Source organism: Pteropus vampyrus, unplaced genomic scaffold, assembly GCF_000151845.1.
Source record: "Pteropus vampyrus isolate Shadow unplaced genomic scaffold, Pvam_2.0 Scaffold225, whole genome shotgun sequence".
Classification (NCBI taxonomy): domain Eukaryota; kingdom Metazoa; phylum Chordata; class Mammalia; order Chiroptera; family Pteropodidae; genus Pteropus; species Pteropus vampyrus.
This window is the reverse complement of record NW_011889006.1, coordinates 813,308-829,338: the sequence shown is the minus strand read 5'-3', so window position 1 is coordinate 829,338 and position 16,031 is coordinate 813,308. Positions and strand designations below refer to the sequence as shown.

The 16,031-nt window shown below is 53.7% G+C and overlaps 1 protein-coding gene across 1 annotated transcript in view; it reads right to left on the bottom strand.

The window, feature by feature from the left end:
• The window catches only part of ITPR3 (inositol 1,4,5-trisphosphate receptor type 3), a 64,764-nt gene extending 48,908 nt beyond the window's left edge, over positions 1–15,856 (bottom strand). Inside the window, exons 1-2 of the mRNA XM_023538499.1 lie at positions 15,494–15,856; positions 1,887–1,957 (exon numbers count right to left, since the gene is read on the bottom strand). Of these exons, the coding sequence (XP_023394267.1) occupies positions 1,887–1,957; positions 15,494–15,582 (160 nt within the window). The 5' untranslated portion in view covers positions 15,583–15,856. The remainder of the gene's footprint in view (positions 1–1,886; positions 1,958–15,493) is intronic.
• Positions 15,857–16,031: the final 175 nt, after the last annotated feature.

Below are 16,031 nucleotides of genomic sequence, written 5' to 3'. Positions count from 1 at the left end.
CAGCCTCAGTTCCCTCTCTGCCCTGGCACAGCCCACCCTCAGGACCCTCAGCACTCTCTCCCTTACTAAGTTCTTCCCAAGAATTTACCTAAATCCCTCAGCTAGAGTGCAAATCTGCCCCTTCCATGAGCAACTATAAAGCTCTCCTATTTCTGGCTGCAGGTGAGCCCCAATCCCCCTTTCCTACCACTCATAACCTTCAGAACCCAGAAGCGGACGTGGTCAAAGCTATACCTCCAAACAGAAGGCCTGCACCAGCACCCTGAAACTCCCAGAACCCGGGCCCAGCGCCTTTAAGGCTGGGCTCAACTAGGTGACTCTGGTGGGTCACGTCAACAGGAGCCAGAGCAGCCAGGCCCGAGATAGGCAGCAGGGGCAGGAGGCAGCCTGAAGAGGGGGTTGGTGCATGCGGTCACTCCTCCATGCGTACTGGGCGCCCACTATGTGGCAGACGCTGTAGATAAAACAATGAATAAAACAGAGAGAAATCTCTGCCTTGGCGGAGCTGACATTCTAGCAGGGGAGACAGATAATAAACAAACAATTAAAATACTTCTGGTAAGTCAGGAAGGGAGATTTGCAGGGAGGGGAAATTTTATATTGGGTGGTCAGAGAATGCCTCTGAGGATATGAGACCTGAAGCCACTGAGAGCACAAGCCATGTGGCTGTTTGGGTAAGAACCTTGCAGGCAGACAAAACAAGTGCAAAGGTGGGGATGTGGCTGACACACAGGAGGAACAGCAGGGAGGCTGGTGCAACTGGAAGGAATAAGAGAGGAGCCGAGGGGAAAGAGTGAGGTGAGAGAGGCAGTGGGGCCAGATGGTGTATGTCCAGTGCCAGAGACAGTTCCCACATATCCAGGCATGTCCCTTAAAACCCCCAGCAAAGCCCCCACTCAGAGGCCCTTGATGGAAGCAGGAGCAGAACAGCAGACATGGGGCCGCTCTGCGGGCTGGGAGGAACTCCCCCCATCTTCTCCACATCGCAATGGATGGGCAAGGCCCACATCAGATGACAGCCAAAGATGCCACAGGATTATCTTAAATCCTGCTCCCCTCCCAGCATCCCTCTGGAGGACAATTCCAGGTAATCTCTCTCCAGAGGAGCAGCCATGTGGCCAGAAGAGGCGGCAGTGGCCCGGCGTGTTCCTGCCTGTTCCCACCCTGCCCACCACGCCCAGGACCCGTCTGTCTGACTGTCTCAGCCACACAGCTAATCACAATAACACCTTACCCTGGCTGGGTACAGTGACGGCAAGATGTCGTTTAATTCTCCCAAGGGCCCTGTGCCTGTGGGACAGAGCAGCCCACTGACCACAGAGGACACAGAGGCCCCAAGAGGGAAGGAACCTGCCCAGGGTTACTTAGCTGAGCCAGGTCTGGGTTCCACAAGCACCCTGGAGCAGAAGTCATCCACACCACCCGGGGCTGAGGACACAACCCGGGTCAGGAGAAAGGACCTGGAGATTATCACGTCCAATTCCCTCACCACACAGATGAGACCGTGGCACAGAGAGGGGCTCTCACCCTGGGCCTCCTAACGCCTGAGGAAATTCTCTTTTCCTCCTGTTCCCTCGGAAAACGCCCAATCACACAGACAAAGAAAGCCTTGTGGCTGATGGAGAGTTTGGGGGAGAACTGGCCCCCAGCCAGAAGTGGGTGTGCTCCTGAGAACTGGGCGTGGCCCCCGGAAAATTAAGGGAAGAAGTTGTAAGAAAATGGCGACACTGCAAGCCAACGGGGGATCCACAGACAGCAGCGTGAGGGCTGCAGGCAGCCTCGTCTGACCCAGCTCAGTGGGGCTGAATGGGGCTGAATGAGTTCAGTCCCATGCCCAAGACTCAGCAGCCCGGGAGGGAAGTTTGCACTGGGAGTGGAGGTCTTACCTCGGAACTTCTTAGGGGGGTTGTCCAGGTCCCCAGCTGCGGGTTCCACCACACAGCGGTCATCCACCAGCCTGGGGGACAAGGAGCTCGGTCAGTGGGAGAGAAGAGACATATCTCCCCACAGTACCCCTCCCTCAGGGCAGGGGGTCCCAGGGTACCAGGGAGGCCTCCAAAGAAACCTCTCCATCACTGACAAACCTCTCACCATCAAGTCACTCCCTTTCCAGGCACAATGGTTAAAAGACAGGATCTCTTGGGGTGGGATGGTAGTCCCCAGGAAAAATCACAGAGACAAACCCAGCTCACTCCGACCCCCTGGCTGGCAGTACAGTTGTCCTATGGGGTTCTGCTGCCATTCTGGGCCGTCAAACACTGAGGATGCAAACTCCTATCATAACCCTGAGATCCTGCTGTCCAAACCTGAAAGGGCAGTGTGTGATGGAGGAGGGAGAGAGAAAGAAACCAAGAGAAATAGGAAGAAAAACAAAGAGCAAGGGAGAGTTAGAGCAAGGGAGGGAGAGACAGAGATGGAAAAGATAAATTGAGTCAGAAAGATAAACAGGATAAGAAACAGAGGCAAAGAGAGACCAGAGACAGATGGACAGATGAGAGAAGCTTATGAGACACCAAACTGAGGGGACAAGTCTTTGGGTCTCAAAGTCAGGACAATAAACCTTGCGCCTTCCCAACCTCAGTCAGGCCCCATTTCATACCCTCCTCTTTGGCCATCCTTGGGCCTGAAATTCCCCCTTTACAGTCATGGCTAGGGTTAATCCTGAATCTCTGGAGGAATGAATGGGGGTCTGGGGCTTGGAGGGGAGCCAGGGTGGGCTGGGCATGAAGAGCATTGCAGGTTGCCAGGACCATCTCTGTAGAGACAAGAGCTCCAGGGACCTTGGAATTAACACCCACCCACCTATCCACTCGCCCATCCACCTACTCACTCATGCATTCATTCCTACATTTAAATGTCTTCAATGCCACCCCAGCCTCTAGAAAAGTAATGATGATAACCCACCATTTCAGAGGCCAACTCTATCGCAACACTTCACAACTTCTGAATTCTCACCGACATCCTCACAAGAGGCTAGTCCTTAGCACCATTTTATAGAGGAGAAAACTGGGTTTGAAAGCTAAATAGTTTGCTGAAATCACAGAGCTAATTCTAAACCCTTCTTCTGCTCCTCCCCTCCTTGGGTTGGCTAACGAATCCTTTTGGATCTGACCTCCATCCACTCCCTAGCTAGCCTCACAACTTCCTTGTCCCGGTCCTGCTAAACCTCCAGTTGATCCCACAGTACCTGGAGCTCTCATCTCTACAGAGGTGGTCCTGACAACCTGCAATGCCCTTTATGCCCAGCCCACCCTAGCTCCCCTCCAAGCCCCAGACCCACTTCATTCTTCCACCCTCAGCCCCTCTCTTCTACTTGGTAAAGCCTTCCTTGGCCAGTACCCTCCTTCCCTGTGGGCCTCCCTCTCCCATGTTTCCACAGCACCTGGTCCTGGCCTCTCCTGCCGCCATGTCTCTTTCCCCTGCAACTACTTCTCATGTTTACACTGTAAGTTCCTTAAAGACAAGACCCTGTGTTTTTCCCTTTGGCATCATCGGCAGTTTACAATGTAGTCCATAATAATAATAGCAAGCAAGATTTTGTTTCTAATGTGTTCCTAAGTTGTTTTTTTATTTTCTAAATCTACTTTGTTATTATTTGCATTTTACAGGCAGAGGAAACAGAGTATAGAGAGGTTAAACAACCTGTCCAGGGACACACGGCCAGCAAGCGGCAGAGCTGGGCTTTGAAGCTAGGCTGTGCAGCATCAAGCGGGTGCTGTGCGGGAGGCGGGAAGGCAGCCTGCTCTTCAAGGACACCCTCCTTGGTCTCCTTTCCTCTCCCCGGCCTCCAGCATTGGCTCAGTCCTTGGTCCTCTCCCCTTCTCCATCTGCACTCATGTCCTAGGTCATTTCGGCCACATTCTTGAGTTCAAAGCACCACTTACACACTCACTGATGACTCCTACACCCCCCTCTGCCACTTCTCTTCCCCCAAACTCCAGACTTATAAATCTCACTGCCTACTCCACATCTCCACTTGAATGTCCACAGGCATCTCAAACTCAGTAGTTCAAAACTGAGCTCCTCGTCTTCCCCCTAAATGTGCTCCTCTCGAAGTCCTCCTCATCTCAGTTGTTGGCAACTCCATCCTTCCAATTGCTTGGCCAGAAACCTTGGACCAATCCTTGGCTCCTCTCTTCCACTCACCCCTCACACCTACTCTGTCGGGAAACCCTATGGGCTCTGTCTTCAACATATATGGGGAATACAACCTCTTCTCATCACTGTCACCACCACCCAGTCCAGGCCTCCACCGGCCCTCACCTGGATTTCAGTAACTGCCTCCTCCTTGGTCTCCTGATGACTCCCCTTGCTCCCCCTACAGCCTATTCCCCACACAGCAGCAGGTAAGTCCAATCAGGGCAGTGCTCTGCTCAGAACTCTAGAACTACTCATCTCAGAGTAAAAGCCAAGAACTGAGAATGGCCTGAAAGACCCCACATGATCCAACCCTCACCTCTCTGACCTCATCTCCAAACCCCTGCCCCCTGGCCTACTCTACTTCAATCACAGCCCTCCTCCAGGCCCCTTCCGAGACGTCTGGTACTGCCTCTTCCCTCGGCCTGAAACTCTTCTGCCCCTAGATACCCTTCTGGCTCCCTCCCTCACCTCCTTCACATCTTGGTTCAAATGATCTATTCCCCTAAATACCCTCCCTCCCCAATCTTTTTAAAACTGTAAACTGCCCTTTCCCACACTCCTCCACCACCCCCCTGCCTCACTGTTCTCCACAGTCTGCTGTACATTTTACTTATTTATTTTGATTACTGTCTCCCCAACCTCAGGGGATGGAAGATCCATGAGGACAAAGATGTGTCTTTTTTGCTCTCTGCAGTATCTCCAGCAACTAGACCACTGCCTGGCTCAGAGCAGGCACACAGAAATACATATTGAGTGAATTCATTCATGTTACTAGCTGCTAAGGGAAGTACGTAAGAAGCAAAAGATACGGTCTCTGCCTCAGGGAGGTTAAAATCTCATTGGGAAGACAAGTCACATATTCAAAAGAGTTAATGATATGAAGAATATGCACTGGCGCCGACTGGTGGTACCAGCTGTGGATTTCCTCCAAACTCAGGGAAGGGAGAGGTCAGAGCTTGGCCAATCACAGAAGGTGTGAAAGAGGCAGGAGCTATGCAGAGCCTTGAATAATTCATAGAGTTTCCTATAAGACATTAGTGAATCAGATTAGCAAAGTCCTGAAGGGAGGGGACCCAGAATGGATGTTTTGGTGGGGGAGGGGAGAGAGCATTGCCAAGGCCTCAGAACCAGCACAGCCAGGGGTGCTGGACAGCCACAGGGCAATGTAGAAGTTGGTACAGCTCAGGAGAGGCTGGGGCGGTGCCCCACATCCCCTATCTTAACCAGTGCACAAGGCTTTGTGAAGGCCCTTCCTCAGAGACTCTCTATCAGAGAAGAAACCCATCCTCACTCTAACTCTCGCATGCCTCATGAGAACACCTTGTCTGGGTCGCATGTGCAGGAAAAAGACATGCAAATTCAGGTGCCTGCCAAGCTTTTCCTAATCCCCCTAGTACAAATCCACCGGGCCATTATGTGAATGTCCATCTGTCCCCACGCACTCTGGAACAGCTTCTGAAGCCCTAAAGTCTCCAACTCAGCCCCTCCGCAGTGCCCAGGGGCCTAGAGAGAAGAAGCCGCTTAGAGAAGGGGAAGGATTGGGCAAGAGAGAAGCATGTTCTTCAGCATGAGAATTTCAAGCAAGGTTGGGAAGGAAAACATCCCAGAAGGGACAGGAATGGTCTGTATGAGGGACCAGAACAGAGAAGCAAGCCATGTGAGAGGATAAGAAAGACAGGGAAGATATCAAGAAAATAAGGTCAATAGATGGGACTTTCAAGGGTTCTCCCAGATCTGACACTCCACATCCCTGTGGGCCTCCAACGAGCAGAATCAACATCGCCTGGGAACTCTGCGCTGCAGGTTCTGTATCCCTCTCCAAGAACCTCTAGAAGGAGCACCTTGCGCTCCTCATCTTTTTGTTTCCCATTTGGTGCTTAGGGCAGCACCCCACCTAGCCCGAAGACAAAGAAGGCGGCCTTGTGCAGCATGTGTAGAGAGTCCCAAATGTCCCCAAGCTCGCCCAGCAAAGCCTCTCCTCCATTCCTCGCTACACACTCATTAGGACTGGGGCATTCCATGAAGGTGTCATCAGACAGGAGAGGGTGTACAGGAACAAGAGGGGTGTTGTGTAAAGCCATTAACAAGTAAGCAAGAAACCCCTTATCAGATGGGCTGCAGCTAGATTTGAGGCCAGAGTGAGGCCTCCTCTGCCAGGACACCAAACGGGTAAGTTTTGACAGAGGGGGAGCCTCGGAGAGTGAGGCGAGGACTTTCATTCCAGGCAGCCCCAGGTCCAGGGAGCAGGTGTGTGGTGGTAGGGAACCGCTCCCAGACCCGCCCTCTATCTCAGCTCTCCCCATCCCTAACCCAGCAGACCACAGACGCCCCCTCTGCAGGGCCCCGCCCCGCGCCCCAACAACCAAGCGAAACTTGCCGCCCCACGTGCAGCTGTCGCCTCCGCCTGCCTCCGACTGCCAGCAGCAGCCAGGAAGCTGGGCCTCTGCCCAGTGTGCCCCGGGGCCGGGCGGGCGACTTGCTGCCTTCACCCGCGCTTTCTTCCCCTGCCGGGCTCAGCTGCCCAGGGAGAGCTGCCCTAGGGGACCCCTCCCCACCTGGTGGCACCTGTGTCCTAGGCCACTGCCCCTCCCCCTTGGGGCATCTGTGTTTATTAAACTAACCCGTCACAGATGTCCGGCTTCTGGTACACACCTGGAGCGCTGTAACCAGAGCCTAGCTCTCCAGGGGGAGGTGACCGTGTTGCTTCACTCCCCTACTCAGAGCGCCTCGGCTTCCGCTCAAGAAGTACCTACTCCCACTCTCCACCAGCCCACTGATCTCACCGTCCCACCTCCACACTTAGCACACACTGAAGCCCCATCCAGTCCTGCCATCTTCAAGGCGGGGCTTAACTCCCGCAAAGTCGTTGCCCAGTTCCCCGCCCACTCCCACCACAGGCATTGCCCCTCATCTAAAAGCAGATGGCACCCCAGTCTGTATCACATTAGAAGAAATGACTCTTCAATATGTGGTACAAGTTCTAATTTATAAATCGTTTCTACATCCAATACTTCATGCCAATCTTACCACAGTTCAGTGTGAGGTTCACAGAGCAGAAGGCACCCTGGTCACATATACAACCCAGGCCTTCATCCATTTAACAAAACCTTACCCAGAGGGGATTATACCCTAGATGTGGTCCCCGCCCTCAAGAAGCTCTTATCCACCATGCTGAGTGCCCTAAGGACAGGAGCCATATCCTACACCCTTGCATCCCACTCCGCCTTGTGGTACCCTCTGAGAAGCTGATTGACAGATGTGCTCTCAAGAGGTGTGGAAGGCACTGTCTCTGAAATGCCCACGGGGTCTGTACCCCAAAACCCTGGTCTGAGAGAGAGAGGAAGGCAGATGTAGGCAGGGAGCTGGATGGCCCCATTCTCCCGAGGGTGGACTTTGAGTTCCAGGTGAGAGCCATGGAAAAGGCAGTGGGGTGGGTCAGTGCTGTCTAGAAAGATTAGATAAGGAGGAGGAAGGAGGCAGCTAGGAGTGGGGTGGGTGACTATTGGAGGAGCCTAAATCAAAGCCTGCACCTGCCAGGCCCCCATCCGAACAGCCACTGGAGGAGGAATCACAGACTGGGCAAATGTCCAAGGGACCCTAGACAGCACCTCCCCAATCCAGCTCAGAAACTGAGGCATGGAGGGGGAAACTAAGCAGTGCAAATCACATAATAACTTAGAGGAGCAGCCATTCCAGACCCCAGGTCTCCTGACTCCCAGCCCAGGGCACTGGCCGTCACCCCACAAATCTAGGCCAGAGCCAAGGAAGGCCACACCCTATGCAGGCACTGTCAGAACACTGAGACTGGCAGGGAGTGAGTGGGGGGCCTTGGAGTCCCCTTCTCCAGATACCCAAAGTCACACCCACAACATGGGATGGAGAGGAATATTGGTGGAAAATCCCAGGTTCACTGGCTAGGGTCCCTGGCTCGTCAGAGAAAAGAAATTCACTGTTGCAGCCCCGCACAAACATCTATTTACTTAACCTCTGCTATCTTTCTTTACCGAGGATCTGCCCTGTACCACCCAAGGGGCCACACAGTGTATGGAATTCCAAAACAAACATGCCTCATCCCTTCAGAGCTTAAGCCTAGAAAGGACAGTAAGCCACCCACTCAGAGAACCCCAAGAGTTTCACCAGTGAGGAATGCAGGTAGCAAAAAGGGCTGAACTTGGCCCAATAGAAGTAAAGGTCCCTGGGAGGCATGCAAGCCTTCAGGGCACTGGCTCCCCTCACCCCCAAGCCTGAATTTCTGACTCTCAAGATTGGGTGGGCTCTGACAAGTCCTGGGGTCTCAACAGGGCTGCTGGGAAAACAAGAAGACATATCTGTTAGGCCAAGGAGAAGAGGGACAGAGAGCAGGAGAGACAAGAGGGAAAGCTGAGGCAGAGAAGGGGTACAACCAGGGGCCACCCAGCCAGCCCTTACCTCACATGTTGACCTTACCAGGCCCAGGCTTCTCTCCTGGTCTCCATAATCAGGAACTGGACTCACAGTCTGTCCCACCTGACGTAGCTGCTAAGGCTATAGGCGCCTCAGCAGGGCAGACCCTGCAGCCCACCCTGCCCAGCTCCGGGCCTCCACAGAGCTCTCCGGGAAACAGCAGCAAAAGCAGCCCTCGCAAATCCAGAAAGTGAGGAAGTCTCTGCAGAACAACCACTCTGCCTCGGGAACTCAGTATCACGGTGGAAAAGAAAGAGGAGGGGGCAGGGCACCATCTTAGATGAAAGGAGATTTAAGAGGCATAAGAATTCCGTGTCACATGTGGACCTTGACAAGATCCTAACTTAAAGAAATCAGTGGTCAAAGACAGACTGAGGACAGTGGAGCACATCTAACTATGGATTGGGCATTGGGTGCTATTGGCAAATTATTAATTGGTGTGAAAACAGTATTGTGGATACATAGGAATATATCCTTATTTCTTAGAGATGTATAATGAAGTATTTAGAGGTGAAAACATGCAATGTATGTAATTTACCATAAACTACTTCAGCAAAAAAGAGATGCAGCAAATATGGCAAAATGTGTACAATTATTAAATCTAAGACATGGGCATATGGGTGTTCTAAACGGTCTTACTACTTTTCCTGAATTATATTCATGCCTCAGACTGGTGGTGAGGGGCCAAAGTGACAGGTAAAGGCCCCAGCTACCAAATATAAAGGCTCTGTAAAGTCTACCCATTGCCATCAGCAGCAGCATCTCTGAGATCCAGACTTAATTTTCCCTCCCATGACCTATATCATCCATTTCTAGACTCACCCTAGAGAGGATGGCTCCCCTGCAGACTGGAGCAAGGGGGTGATGGCGTGATGGCTGGCTGGCTGGCTGGCTGAGTAATTTGTGAACCAAATGTGCACAGGTGTCACCCAGAGCACCTGCAGCTGCCCCCAGGCTGAGATTTATAATCCCTGCCTCTCCTGGCTCTGCCCACCTGCCAGCCAAAAAATACTTTTACACACCTTCACACAACACTGTGATCATTCTACTACCCCACTCGATCCCCTGCAAGGAGTCCCTCCAGCCTGTCTCCCCACATGGAAACCCTCTACAATGTGTTCCCACCCAGCTCATACCCTGGGCTCACTGCTGTCAAGGCCCTGCCTCATTTCTGCCCCCATAGTCCCTGGTGTAAAAGGCCCTGAAGACTCCAATCTGAGGACCCTTTGCTATATCACCTCAGGCAAGTCATTTAGCCTCATTAAGCCAAGGGTTGTCACTGCAGGTACAAATGTCGGGTACTACTGCCACTCCTGGCACGACCAGCGTGACACACTCGGGGGGGGGGGCTCAGGGCTCACATGTGATGAACTTACTGGAGATTTAGGCTCTGTTCTCCTCCCCTCGCACCAGGCTCCTTCCCTCCTCTCTCACAGCCCCACTTCTAGGGAGGAACCCCCAGCCCCACATGTGGTGAAGTAGAGAGAGCAGGCCTGGGGTTGGATCGCAGGGATTCTAGACAAGTGCTCAGGGGTAAAACCCAGAAACCTCCCCCTAAACTGAGAGCGGAGAGCTGGTGTGACCCCACCCTAAAATCCAGCACATCACCCCATCCCCAACCCCAGCCACGGCCTCACCCACCCCACAGCCCCACTGGGCCAAGCCAGGGAGGGGATATGGGGTCTGGAATGTAGGGCAGGGCAGAGTGTGAGCAAGTGGCTATAGCAGGATTTTTTAGGCCAAGGAGTTGTATACAGCCTGGGTCCCTGGAGGCCCACAGTGGAACCGAGGGGCTGATTCTGTCCTCACAAGGCCCCTCTCTCCACTTCCCCGCCCCATGACAGCTATCGCACCCAAGCTCCAGGGCAGACGCTGGTCTTACTCCCCATACACCCTAGTGCAACACTCTCAAACTTGTCACATAAAGTAGACCATACCTCTTGGGGCACAGGGTCCCTGTTTCCACTGCCTCCACCACCAGAGAAATACACGGAATTAGAGAGAGCCTGTGAGGTAAAAGATGTGCCTTCCCTTTGATCTCAGAATTCCACTTTATCTTGAGAGGATAACTGGACAAGTATTCAGGTAGGTATGGACTAGAATGTTCAGTGCGATTGTCTATAATGGCAAAAAATTAGAAACAATCCAAATACCCAATACTACAGTTGCTTAAATAAATTCAGGTACATCATACCGTGGAATGCTATGCAGCCCTAACATTGGTGTGCTGGCATGGGAAAGACAGCTTATCATATCTCAAAAAAAGACAGGATACAAAGCCCTATGTAGTTTGATATCATTTCGTAAATGTTTATTTGTGTAGGTAAAAAGGCTAAAAAGTCCACATCAGAATGTGAATATAAGTCACAGTGGTATAACAGATCATTTTTATTTGAGTTTTTCAGGTTTACTCCATCAAGCCTATATTGTACTTTAATCAGAAAAAAATATGTATTTTCAGAAAATGAGTTGCACGGATTGGCCCAGTTGAGGCCAAGACCCTCCCTTGGGGCTCAGGACAGTGGTAATTCCAACATCTCATTCCAGTAAAATCACAATTAAGTGACGGCCAAGGGCACGTGTGAAATCTACCCCAAGGGAATGTGGTCTGCACAAGAGGGGTGCCTCCTGTGTCTCTAAGACTTCAGGCTGAAAGGGCTCTTACAGACCATCCATCTCTCCCAGTCTCCACTGTGCAGACTAGAACAGGCTGGAACTCTGTCTCTTACTACTGATTCCCCAATGACTAGAACAGTGCCCCACATAAAGTAGGCGCTCAATAAATGTTTGTTGAATGACTTAATGAAGTCTGACAAAGGCTAAGAGATGGGCTCTCTGAACCAAGGGGCAGGTAGACCCAACAGGTAGGCTTCCTCACAGCCTGTCAGCCTAGGGGACCCTTAGATCAGGGGTCCCAGCCCCAGGTAAACATTAAAATCACCCGGAAGCTTTTAAACAATTCAAACCTCAGACTCCCACCCTAAGAATGTTAATACAGTTGGTCTGACCTGGGACTTGGGAGCTGGAATTTTTAAAAAATACCCCCAGGGGATTCTCAGGTGCAAACAGCACCTTAGAAAGCAGGGCCGGCCAAAAGTCACACAGCGAGTTAGTGACAAAGCAGGAGAGTCATGCCCCTAATTATCCACATTTATTGTTGTTACATGCCATTGAATCAGCTCCAACCCCTGGAAACCCTATGAATCAGTAATCGCCATACTGTCCTGTCTTCAACAGCCCTGCTCAGCTCCTGTAGACTCACATCCAGGGCTTTTATGGAGTCAATCCAACTCATGCATGGTCTTCCTCATTTCCTACTGCCTTCTATTTTTTCCCAGCATTATTGTCTTTTCCAAAGAACCTTGTCTTCCACATTTTCTGGGTCCTGACCTCCAGTGCCCACCCTCCCAGGAAAGTGGGTCAGGCTGCAAGGTGGACGGGGAACCTCAAGGAGGGGCTTATGACTCTGCTCCCTGTGATCGCCCAGCCCACCCATGCAATACAGGTCTAGAGGCCCTGAGAGCCCCCAGATGGTGCTCCAAGGCCCAGGCGTGAGTGGGCAGAGGCACTGTGACAAACGTTGGGAGCTCAGCTTCAAGAGCAGTTCGCCTGCACTTCTCACCTTACCCGCTGTGGTCTGGGGGCCGCCCCTCTTGGGCACGCAAAAGAGGTCTTCAAGGGACCGAGTATGAGACTGGAAGGGGCCCACGCTGCACATTCAGAGGAAGTTCTCCACAGCTAGTGGCCTGGAGCCACATTAAATCCTAAATTTTTTGCTGACCCATCAGCTTCTCCAGCCTGGCACCTGCTGCCTCCCATCTACGGTGAGAAGTGAGACAGTGGCCCCAGCCACACTCTTCTGCCAAGAACAGGCGTGAGCCTGCTTTCCTTTCCCGGGCAAGGTCTCGACCTGCTCCAGCATCCACTCCCCAGACCCCTCCCATCCTCCTGACCCAGAGTTAATGTACAACCCTCACCCGGAGCTCTAATTATCCAGGCGGCTTTAATTGGCCTCCTCCACTTGGTCCTGCAGGGCCTGGCCTGAACCCAAAAGCTGCCCTAGACTCCCCCTCCTCCACCACTGCTCCCCACCACACTTCCTGGCTAAGCCAGCCTCTCTACCCTCCAAGAACACCCCGGTCTCCAACAAGTTCATTTCATCCAGCCATTACTGAGCACCTCTTGGACACCAAGCACTGGGCTAGCCTGAGAACTCAGTCAAATCAGCCTCTGGGGTTCACAGACTTAGGCACCAACAACCTGGGCAGAGGTAAAAGGAGGCCAGAGTTGAGAATGATCCTGGTGAAAAAGATCCTGGCAAGGAAGGAGCGAAGAATCACTTAGAGAAATGCTTCTCACACTTGGAGGCACCAAATCCCCTGGGGATCAGCATGCAGGTTCTGATTCAGCAGGACAGGCAGGGGTGTGAGATTCTGTTTTTCTAACAAGCTTCTAGGTGATGTTGATGCCGCTGGAGCTGGACCGAGGCATGACTTACAGGGCTTAGAACATTCTTTCATTGACTCTCAGTTCTGAGAAGTTAGGACACACGGCTCCCTTATTCGCCACCCAGTCTCCAGTGCCCAGCACAATGCCTGTGGACATGCTGAGTGGATGAATAGTGTAATTAATCAGTTAATCCTGGCAAAGTGCCCAGCATTAGGTGGCCCTATAGAGAAGCCGCCAACTAATTGTAAAACAACACAATTAACACCAGAGAGGAGTTTGTACAAAGCAGTGCAAAGCACAGAGCGAAAAGGGTTAATTCTGGGGAGCGGGGGTGGGGGAGGCAGAGCTGGGTCTCTCACAAGAGGCCACTTTGCACCAGGTCTTAGAGGGTAGGTCAGATTTACCCAGGTGGAGATGGGCTAAAGGGCGGGCAACTCAGGAGCAAAAGTAAAGAGATCGTGAGCATGGAGTAGGTTCCAGGAACTGAGAGCAGTGTGGTGCACCTGGGTAGAGGTATATGAGGGGGAGGTGAAAAAAGCCAGAAAATTAAGTTGAGGGCCAGCACATGCTGGTGCTAGAATGCCAGGCTGAGAGAGTGGGCATCCATCAGTGGAAAGTCGGGAATGGTAGGATGTGTTTGCCCAGGGTACCGGCACACTGGAGTAGAGGGGCCTTTCAGAGGTCACCAGGTCCTGCTCCAGGTTCAAAGTGGACTGGAAGAAGCAGCTTCCTGGGGCAGGAAGGGCTAAGGCAGGAGGGAGCTATGTTAAGAAGCAACAGAGTATCCTTTGTGATGGGACCAGACCTGCAGAGAAGGCAGAAGATATTCCTCCTGATTCTGCTAGATCTCACAGGTGCTTGAAAACACCTACTGTGTGCTCAGCCCTGAGCCAAAGCACAACACAACAGAGAAGATGGTCACTTCACAGCCTTCAGTGCTATTCAGACACTAGGACAGGGGTTTCCACCATCCACCCCATGTCCCCCATGGCCTCCACATTCTCTCCTCCTTCCCTCAGTATTATCAGAGGTGTTTACTGTTTGCCTACTATGTGCAGGCCTTGGCCTTAAGCAACAGCCCTGGCCAGAGGGGCAGCCAGGGCCCCGATCGTCGCTGGGGGGAGGGGGAGCCAAGATGTGCCTCCTCCCATCCTCAGGGTACCCAAACAAGAGAAGTCAGACCCAGTCCGGGAGAGAAATAAGCGAGGCCTGGAGGATGCTGAGATAAGAAGAGCAGGGTGTGCTGGAATTCTTGGAGTTCCCCGCCAGCAGAGCCAGGCCTCCAACCCCCACAGTCCTATTGGATTCCCTTTGCTACCAGACTAAAGCTAAACTCCCAACAACCTTGGAAGGACACCCAGGGAGCCAGGTGACTCCCACCTCCCAGCTTAGGATGAGACAAGCCAGGTCCAGAGCCAACCCTGGGCTGGGGCCATCCTCCAAAGCCCCCAGAGAGGAGGTACCTGGTGGCCGGCTGCTGTTCAGAGGAGTAGGGTCAGCAGAAGAGGGTAGGTTTGTCCTAAATGATAGCCGAGTGTGCTGGGGAGAATGAGACAACTTAACACAGGTCCCCAGACTGGAAATGGGATCAAGGCAACAGGTCCTGCCTTTGAGCATGGCTGGAAAGGTGGAGAAACCACTCTACCCCCGCATCCTCACCCCCAGGAACTCAGCCAACTGCTCCTCTGAAGAGAACCTATTCCCTCTGCCTAATTCCTCTCCTGCCTTATACCTGCTTCAGGCCTGGCTCACCCCAGGGACTTGAATTGATTCCCTGCTTATCCGGCCCAGACCCTGGGGGGTGGCGACCAGAATTAATTAATGTTTGCAAAGTGCTCCCGAGATTCTAGGACCAGGGACCCACGGGCGCCAGATGAGCTGCGCAGGAAATTGACAGGGGGAGTCCGGGAAAAGTGGGGCAGCCAGCCTGGACCTGAGAACCTTGGAAGGGGCGGGCTGAGAAGGCACTCCTACAAAAGGGGGCAGGGCAGGAGAGAGCTACGAGGAAAAGGTGCAACCTCTCAAAGGTGCGACAGGTCCCTAACTAGAGGATTCCCGGTTCCAGGTTGAACGTGCCTACCCCCAACAGCTCTGCCCCACCCCTAGAGCCGGTCGCGTCCAGCCCGGATGCCTTTCCCAAAATCAGGACCCAGGAACCCACCTGCCCCCGCCCCGGGACCACCTGCCGAGGAAGTCTCTCCGCCGAGTCTGAGGGAAGGCGAGGGTGGAGACTTCGCAGAGGAGGGCGCCTCCTGCTAACTCCGACAAAGCACCAACTCCTACCTGGGCAAACATTTAACTTCCTTTCTCTAAAAGCAAGAGGCGAGTCGTTCCCCTGCTCCTTGAAGCTGGGGACGTCCGGGTCCTCTGTCAGAGGCGGGCCAAAGGACGCATGCAACTGGTACCAGGGCCCAGGGCGTCCCCTCCCCACCCGCGACCCCCTCGAACTCGGCTCACTCACCCCAAAGTGCTGATGAAGCCATTGACCGAGCCCTCGGCGTACAGGGAGACTATGTCTCCGATGTGAAGAAAGCTCGACATCTCGCTCATAGCTGCGGCCCTCGGGGAAGCTGGGGCCGTGGGGGCGCCTAGGGACGCGCGGCTGGGCTCGATGCGGAGGACGGAGATGACCCGGGAGACGAAGAGGGGCGCGTCCCCACCTCGAAGCAGAGCGCTCGGCGCGGCCGGGGAGGGCTAGCGGCCACCGGAGCGGAAGGCGGCGCGCAGCCGCCGCGAGCCGGCGGTGAGGGGGTGCCCGCGTCTTGGCGCGCCGGCAGCCCGCCCGCCCGCCTAACCGGCCCGCGCGTACCTGCAGCGTAGAAGGAGCAGGAAGTCTGGGGCCGCCACACATACATGCAAATCCCGCCCGGTAGGCGGGGAAGCCACACCCCGGCCCCCCCTCCGCACCCCGCGCAGCCCGCCCCCGGCACCCACGTGCGCCGGCGCCCTGCGCCCCTCGCCTGTCCCCGCCCGGCCTCCCGGACGCAGAGCGAGCCGCC